This window comes from Miniopterus natalensis, chromosome 2, assembly GCF_054644295.1.
Source record: "Miniopterus natalensis isolate mMinNat1 chromosome 2, mMinNat1.hap1, whole genome shotgun sequence".
Lineage (NCBI taxonomy): Eukaryota > Metazoa > Chordata > Mammalia > Chiroptera > Miniopteridae > Miniopterus > Miniopterus natalensis.
Window position 1 is genome coordinate 123,038,658 of NC_142082.1, and position 8,850 is coordinate 123,047,507.

At 42.4% G+C, this 8,850-nt stretch overlaps 1 protein-coding gene across 1 annotated transcript; it reads left to right on the forward strand.

Annotated features, from left to right (window-relative positions):
* The first annotated feature begins 617 nt into the window (after positions 1–617).
* BBS10 (Bardet-Biedl syndrome 10) lies at positions 618–3,807 on the forward strand. Its single transcript, XM_016199463.2, has 2 exons — positions 618–802; positions 1,192–3,807. The coding sequence occupies exons 1-2, from the start codon at positions 618–620 to the stop codon at positions 3,164–3,166; spliced, it is 2,160 nt and encodes a 719-aa protein (XP_016054949.2). The 3' UTR covers positions 3,167–3,807.
* The last annotated feature ends 5,043 nt before the right edge of the window (positions 3,808–8,850 follow it).

Genomic DNA, 8,850 nt, shown 5'->3' on the forward strand with positions numbered 1-8,850 from the left:
GATCTCAGTGAGGCCTGAGCCCTGGAAGCGTGGCGAAGCCCCTGCGAAAGGCCTACAGCCCGCAGCCTGCGCCCCTGACCAGGCCCTCAGCGTCTGTCCTGCCTTCCCAAGCCGCTTTCCTGAAAGGAAGGAGAGCGGACAGGCGGCGTGAGTCCAAGCTAGAGGTTTTGCTGCGGACCACCAGGAGCTTGGGCGGGGGCAGGGAACCAGCCGAGTCCGGCCCGCGGCCCCCTTCCCTCCAGAGGCTGCGCTACTAGGCCGACCTGGGAAGGAGGCCTCGGGGACCACGGAGGGACCTGGTGGCGGCTGAGACCGCTGGCGGGGAATGAATTCACCAGGGGCCTGGGGAGGAACTGCGGTCTCCAGAACGGGCAACCCCGGGAGCTCCGCACCTCCCCCCTACCTTCGCGGGCTATTGGGCCGCCAGCCCCAACTGCTGGAGCTGCGCGGCTTTCCGGGTGAGTGGGCGGGAGGGCTGTCTCCTCGCCCAACCAAGAAGCCGGGCTGCCCCGTTTCCGGCCTCCTCCCCGCCTCTTCCGCTTCCGCCGCTTCCCTCCCCCTCGGGCGGTCCAGGCGTTCGGCGAGCGGAGGCTCGGGCGGCCGGAAGCCGCTGGGCTATGGCCGCCGCGGGGTCTGTGAAGGTGGCGTTGCAGGTCGCCGAGGTGCTGGAAACCATCCTGAGCTGCTGCGTGGGGCCCGAGGGTCGGCAGGTTCTGTGTACGAAGCCCACCGGCGAGGTGCTGCTCAGCCGGGATGGAGGCCGCCTCCTGGCGGCGCTACACTTAGAGCACCCCGTGGCCAGGTACCCGCGTCCCACACGCCCCCCGTGAGAGCGTCACCCAGGCCATCTCCCTGAACTTACTGCCCCCGAGGCTGTGCTCCTGGGAAAAACTGGCCTCGGCTGAGACCGGTGTTTGCTCAGGGTTGGAGCTCTGCCCGAGGGCACCCTATACGGGACATCAGGTCTTACCAACTCTTAAGAACAGGTCTCACTCCTCCCCGCTCCTCCCAGCCCTACAATCTTGGAAGAGAACAAAGGAACTTGGAAAAGGGAAAACTAAAACTAAGGACATATCACGGGGACAGTATTCTCATTTATGCTTATAGCTGTGAAAACATGATTTCAACTTGAGCTAGATGTAGGAAGACAGCCCCCTGGAAATCTGAGTTGGTTTCTTTCTTTTTGTACAGGGTGGTGGTGGCATGTGTTTCCAGTCATCTAAGAAAAACAGGAGATGGTGCTAAGACATTTATTATCCTTCTTTGCCATTTGCTCAGAGGACTTCATGCAGTCACAGACAAAGAAAAAGATTCATTGATTTCCAAAAATACTCAAACCCATGGAAGGCACTGGAAAAATTGTTGTCGGTGGAAATTTATTTCCCAAGCCCTTCTAACGTTTCAGACACAAATATTAGACTATGTTATGGACCAGTACTTAAGTAGACACTTGCTGTCCATCTTTTCTTCATCCACTAAAGAGAGAACATTGTGTAGGAGCTCTTTAGAGTTGCTCTTAGAAGCATACTTTTGTGGAAGAGTGGGAAGAAATAATCACAACTTTATTTCACAGTTGATGTGTGACTACTTTCTCAAGTGTATGGCTTGTGAGAGTGGGCTTGAAGAAGTATTTGAGTTAGTGGATGACTGTTTTGTAGAGTTGAACATTGGTGTCACTGGCCTTCCTGTTTCAGATTCCAGGATCGTGGCCGGGCTTGTGCTTCACAGAGACTTTTCTGTGTACTGTCCAGCAGATGGGGACATAAGAACAGTGTTAGTAACGGAAACCATTCAGCCTCTCTTTTCAACTTCTGGATCAGAGTTTATTCTAAATTCAGAGACACAGTTTCAGACATCTCAGTTTTGGATTATGGAAAGGACAAAAGCAATAATGAAATATTTACAGAGTCAGAATGTAAAATTGCTCCTATCTAGTGTGAAACAACCAGACTTTGTTATTTATAATGCAGCATTGAATGGCATATCAGTGGTGGAATGTTTATCATCTGAAGAAATTTCTCTTATTCAGAGGATCATTGGTCTTTCTCCCTTTGTACTGCCACAAGCCTCTTCACAGTATGAAATCTTGAACACTGCTTTGGTGAAGTTTTGTAAGCCCCTTATTCTTAGATCCAAAAGGTATGTTCATCTTGGCTTGATTAGCACATGTTCGTTTAGACCACACTGTATAGTTCTTTGTGGACCGGTGCAGGGTCTTGTTAAACAACATGAAGATGCTTTACATGGAGCATTTAAAATGCTTCGGCAGTTATTTAAAGACCTCGATCTAAGTTACATGGCACAAATCAGTGACCAAAACTATACAAGTCCTCTTATTTATAAGAATAGAGAAAGTAATCAGTTACCAGAAATTGTTAATGGTGCGACACAAAGGCTCTATCAGGGCACAGTTGTAAAGAATGAAGATGAACTGGAAAAAACTCAAACAAATTTAAAAGTATATTCACATTTGGTAGTTCCAAGTGGAGAATTAAAAACATATATTTCATGTTCAACACCAAAAGTGACACCAGCAGATACACACCAGACAGATGAAACACTGAGATGTTCATCTGCAAACAAAACCAGGAAAATTGACCACGATTCATTTATTGAGAGTGATCCTACTACTGATTCAACAACAGAAAACCCTGGAGTAGAAATTTCTTATGAAAATTTATCTATCACAAAAATTGCTGGAAAGGAGAGTATGTTACCAGTGAGATGTAAGTTGCTGGCAGGGGGTACTTCCCAGAGTTACTGTTTCTCATATATACCAGCAGGTTGTGTTTTGCCAGTGGGCGGTAATTTTGAGATCTTGTTACATTACTATCTTCTCAACTATGCCAAAAAATGCCAGCCATCAGAAGCAACCATGGTTAGTATGATAATAGCTAATGCACTTTTAGGCATTCCCAAAATCCTGTATAAATCCAAGAAAGGAAATCACAGCTTTTCACAAATATATATAAGAGCTCTCCATGCACTGCAAACCAACCAACCCATGCTAAGCAGTCAGACAGGTTTGGAATCAGTATCTGGTAAATACCAGTTACTAACTTCAGTTCTTCAGTGTTTGACAAAAATTTTAACCATTGATTTGGTAATCAGTATTAAGAGACAGCCTCAGGAAATTTGCGATCAAGAGTCAGAAGAAGAACTGTGAAGTTGGAAGTTCTTTATTAGACGGAGTTATAATCCAACTTGAGCCATAAAGTAAAGCAGGCATATGACCGCTGATTCTCAAGTCAATTCAGTCTTGGTAGGAAAACAGCATAATTTAAAAAGACTTTAGAACAAGTACGCTAAGAGGCCAGCAGACAGTCAGACACTAATATTAGGTGGTTATGGAACAATTTCGAGGATAAAGCCTGGGTGAGGGAAGCCAAGATCTGACTGAGTGTGTCTTTCCCCCTTAATGTCCCTGTGTTTCACCTCTGTATTGGTCTGTGTGGGGGAGGGAGTTTCTTTAGAGCGCCTTCTCTTATGTTTTTGTATCTTTTTTCACTCTCTTCATTTCTACTCACCTTTCTGCGTTTAGTTCATAGAATCATTTAATTTCCGATTTGGACGAGGTCTTCAAATGCATCCTATTTTAATTGCTTATAATATAACATATTATTTGCTTCATTTAAAATAGTTTCTTTTCCCTACTCATAATTTCTAAAGCAGTGAGTACAGAATCTCTATTTCCTTTCTCAAAAAAACATGTAATTGGTTTTTACTTTTATTTTTTGTTAGTCCTCACCTGACAATATTTTTTCCTTTTTTTTTTTCTGAGAAAGAATGGAAGGGAGGAACGGGGGGGGGGGGAGCAGGAAAGAGAAACATGGATGTGAGAGAGACATTGACTGGTGGTCTCCCACATGCTGGGATAGACCTGGAGACCCAGATATGTGCACTTCACCGGGATTCAAACCTGAGACCCTTGGGTGCTTGGCCCACACCCTAACCACTGGGCCCCTTGTTTATTTCCATTTTAGTGGAAGGCCTGAAGAGAGGTTCACCCTCCATTTGCCATTGAATATATGCTACCAAAAACAGGACTTTGTGCATTGTGAACTTATTTTCATTTTTGTAATTAAAAGTTAATACCAGAAAGGATATGCAAGCATACTTTAATTTTCTCCAGGCCCCTAAGCGCTTGTAAAAATAATTAATGTATTTGCTGTTTTTTCTTGTATTTGGTGCATAGCCAGAATTCAGGAGTAACAAATAATTTAAGAATTACTTATTTCTAATGTAAATTTTAAATGTTTTTATTTTATTTTAAAGGTTTATAAGTTCAAGTAATAAATGTGCATCTACCCATGGATAAGACAGTGTCTTCTAATTTTAGTAGTTTTCTATAACACCCAAGACAGCGCTGTGTTTATACCAGCTTTTCAGAAGTGCTTGTTGAATAAAACCATTATCTTTAATCTGTTCTCCTAAGTACATGTTTCCAATGTACTAATTTAGTAAATTCTTGATGAGTGTTTACAGTATGCCAGGTGCCAAATATACCCTGGAAAACATATAGATATGGTCCCTGCATTCATGGACCTTTTCTCAGAGGTTAATGGATAGATAGTGACGCTACTTGGGTTGGGATTAAATTTAGGAAAAACGATTTTTAAAAATTTAATTACAGTCAAACTTGAAAAAGTGATTACTAGTAATGTATTTAAAAACTATAACATCCTATAATGCAATGCCTCATGGTCTTTTACATTAAATATAATTTTATTTTGTAAAGCTCATGCCATATGGTAACATTGTTTCTGTGAGTATGGAAAGAATAAATTAGCTCTGTTTCTTACACTGAATTCATAGCCATATGAACCTACTATAAAATTGCTGTATAATTTTTTCCATTTTTTTAAATTGTCAGGTCATTTGATTTGCTTTATTATTACTGTGTTGTTGTTTTAAATACTTCTACATCATAGAAAGTATTCAAAGACTTCCAGACATGCCCAGAGCCTTGCTGATGGTAGGTGTTCTTTAGCTGTAAATTTATCACTAATTCAGGAGCCCCTGTGTAAGCTGGAACTGAGTCTTTGTATATTTGGCACCTGGTCTAATATCTGGAGCACAGTAGTAGCCAATAAATAGCTGTGGAGGAACCATTTGTTGAATGAGTCCTTTGGTCCTCACAGATGAGGTCATAATTACTTCTATCAAACTTCCATGGACAAAGGATCTGGGGGGAGAAGAGGGCAAAAAATGTAGGACAGGTGTACACAAAGTAATTTTTTCTTTTAATTTAAAAATTTCAAAAATTGTGATAAGGCTTGCTTTCATGAGTTATCATTTGTAGACTAACACCAGGGAGTTTACACCACTGGGTTAGATAGAAGAGCACTTTTTAAAATATAATTACATTGTACTTAAACCCTCTTCCATAAAGGATTTGAGGTTACCTGCAATAAGAATAGACAAAATTACAGTAAAATCTGAAAAAAAAATTAAGGAACCAAGACCAAAGAAAATGTAAAGGTAATTAAAAGTCAAGGCCATGTTCCTGTTTTCTATTGCTGCATAATGAGTAACCACAAAACTTACTAGGTTCGAATCACTCTTAATACCTCTCATGGTTCTGGGAGTTTCCTGGACTTAGCTGCATGACTTGCACTGTATTCTGCTGGTTGAGGAAGGCCCAGAGGTCAGCTGAAGTTCAAGCAGAGGGAACACAGCCCCCACCACTCAATGGAAAGTGTGTCAATGTCACGTTACAAGAAGAACATATGGGATGATCTATATTGAGGCAGCAATCTTTGGAAAATACAACCTGCTACACTCTGGGAGGGAAAAGAGAACAAATATACATTAACTTGTTAGCTGAGTTTTGTATTATTTTCTTAAGTTAACATCTCAGTCCACCTCCCATAAGCACATATTCTCCAGTAACCTTTGCAAACCTCCTTTTTGTCCTCATTGGATCGGCACAAGCCATTTTTATCTCCAAAATAATAGGCATTAAATAGTTGAACATCCCTGAACTGCTTTAGCTAGAGGAGTTACATAATCATGCACTGGAAGAATCATAGTATCCACATTTCAGACTCAAAGGGTGGGGGAGAAGAATGCAATTTGAGCCTGAGCTTTTATTAGAAATACTCATCCCCTCCCAAAAGGAATATATGTCTTTCCCATCATCACAGGACAGCAAAGAGCACAAAAACTACAGCTCAGAAACCATATATACAGGGTGTGGCAAAAGTAGTTTTAAAGTTGTGAGTTCGCGAAAGTTTATTCTTGTATTTATTAATTATGGTATTATTTTCCATATGAACAACTGTAAGCCTACTTTTGCCCCACCCTGTATATATTTATTTGTTCATTTCAGCTTTGTGATAGCAAGAGATTGGTAACCTAAACTCTAGATGGGTACACTAAAATGGGTAGGGACAGTGATTTGGGGGTGAAATGCATAGGAAAGAGGTGGGAAGGTGAATTGACAGTGTATATACTTTATGCCATTTTCATTTTTAAAGTCTGAATACTACCCAAAAATGAAATCAAATTTAAAAACTAGATTAAGAGCAAGCACATAGAGAATGCTCCCCCAATAGTAATAAAGTAATAGGGATTCTGATATAAAGAAGTGCAAGGTCAGCATGGAAGAAAAACTGCATGAGAGACACAGTGACAAATCAGTAGAAATTTGACAGAAGAAAAGGTGTATCACCGAACAAGAGGATATTCTCTTAGCTATACCTGGCTTGGGGTTTTCTCACCAGTCCTGGTAACACAGCCACTGTGAGCTAATGAAGAGTGCCGGCCAGCAGTGTGTCATTAACTCCCTCAGGGAATTTCCACAGTCCTGGGTCTGTCCCTCTTATGCAGACTCACCATCAGATTTTGCCAGCACACTGGGAATGGATTTGTCTCCGGCTGACTCAAACCAAACTTGTGAGCGTGATCAGCTTATTTACAATGAAAACTGTCCTGGGAACTAGAATATTCCAACTTCATCTGACCAGTCTTTCCTTTATGGATGGACCAATAGGGGAAGTCAAATAATAATCAAGTGATTGCTCAGTAAGCGTGGAATCAGAAGAGAGCAAATGAACTTCATGGTCCTGCCCCCGGTCTGCCCATGTGCTCAGCCCTGGTGCTCTTCTCCACCTACACTTGCTTCCTAAGGGATTCTATCCAGCTCTACGACTTGGGTGCCACTACATGCTGATATTTCCAAATTGTTATTTCCAGCCAACCTCTTCTCTGAACTCCCAACTCATTTATCCAACTGCCAATCCAGTCTCCGCCGGGATGCTCACCATCCTCGTGTCCACAGCAGCATTGCTCATTCCCATCCCCAAACCTAGGCCTTCCCCTGCTGTTCCATCTCAGTTAATGGCAAAACCAATCTCCCACTTGCTCAGGACAAAAACCTGAGAGGCCTTAACTCTTCCTTCCCTCACATCCCATAGCCAGCCTATCAGCAAACCCTGCTGGCTCCACATAGAAAATAGATTACAAAGCCACCATTTCTCACCATGGCCGCTCCAGCCCAAACCACTTCATATCTCACAGCCACCTCCAGAGGTTTTCCATTCACACTGAATGAAATCCAAATTTATTATTGTCTGCAAGGCTCTACATGATCTGTCCCTGCCTATGCTTAGGCCTCACCCCCTACCACTCTTCCTCTAGCTTTCTCCCCACTGGTTACACTGTACCAGTCAGGACAGGTTATGCCATAGTGAAGTAACAACTACATGTCTGAGTCTTGAAACACACAAATTTCTTTTTTCTCAATTAAAAAAAAAAAATGCTTTTAATTGATTTTAGAGAGGAAAGGAGAGAGAGAGAGTAAACCATTGATTTGTTGATCCACTTATTTATGCATTCAGTGGTTGATTCTTGTATGTGCCCTGACCAGAGATCGAACCTTCAACCTTGGCTTATCAGGATAATGCTCTAACCAAGTATGTGAGCTACCTGCCCAGGGCACACATTTATTTCTTGCTCACATTCATGTCTATTAAGGATCAGCTGGGGACTCTATTCCCACACCATTTTCTTCCTCACTCTAATAGATTCAGGCTGATGGAGTAGCCACTATCTAGAGCATTTCAATCACCATGCCAGAGACAACAACAAAAAAGTGCTCTAGAGGGTCTCCATTAATGGCACATACCATTTCTGCTTATGACTCACTGTCCAGAAGTAATCACATGGCCCACCCATCTACAGAGGACTCAGGAAGTGCCGTCCCACCTTGTGCTTGGAGGGAGAGACAACCAGAACATTTGACAAACAGCACTAACAAGTACAAAACTAGCTGCCTTTCTGTTCCTTGAACACACAAGTTCGGCCTTGGAGCTTTCCACTTGTTGATCTAGCTACTTAGAATTCTCTTCCCCTCTGATCTTCGGTTAGCTCGCTTTCTCACTTCATTCACATATCTCTGTTTTAATATCGCCTCCTCAAAGACACCTTTCTTGATCTTTCCATTTGAAATAATGTCATGTTCCCTCCTATGACCCCCCTCGTTCACTGTCTTCCTACCCTGTTAAGCCATTTTTAAAGCTCTGACCTCATGTTATTAAAGTGAGTGTGTGTTTATTGACTGACTTCCCCGCTATGTTGTAAACTCCATGAAGACTTTGACATTCATTTCCATATTTCCAGCATGTAGTATAGTACCTGGCCTAGTAGGCACTCAATATTAAGTTCAGTGAATCAATGACTAAATAGAACTGGACCAACTGAGAGACTAACTAAGGCTCCCTTCTCCTGGGCGGAGATTGGATAGACCTAACCACCATTTGCCTCAATGACTGGTTAACATTATAGTAAAATGTTAACATTATGGTAAAATCTGTATGATCCTTGCAGCCTCTGTCATTCACAGCTGCT

What these genes read in the sequence shown, in the direction of transcription:
- BBS10 (XM_016199463.2), top strand. Translation starts at nt 618, where the DNA reads ATGGCCGCCGCGGGGTCTGTGAAGGTGGCGTTGCAGGTCGCCGAGGTG. An exon ending in TTAGAGCACCCCGTGGCCAG is followed by an intron (nt 803 to 1,191) that starts GTACCCGCGTCC and finishes CTTTTTGTACAG; the next exon opens with GGTGGTGGTGGCATGTGTTT.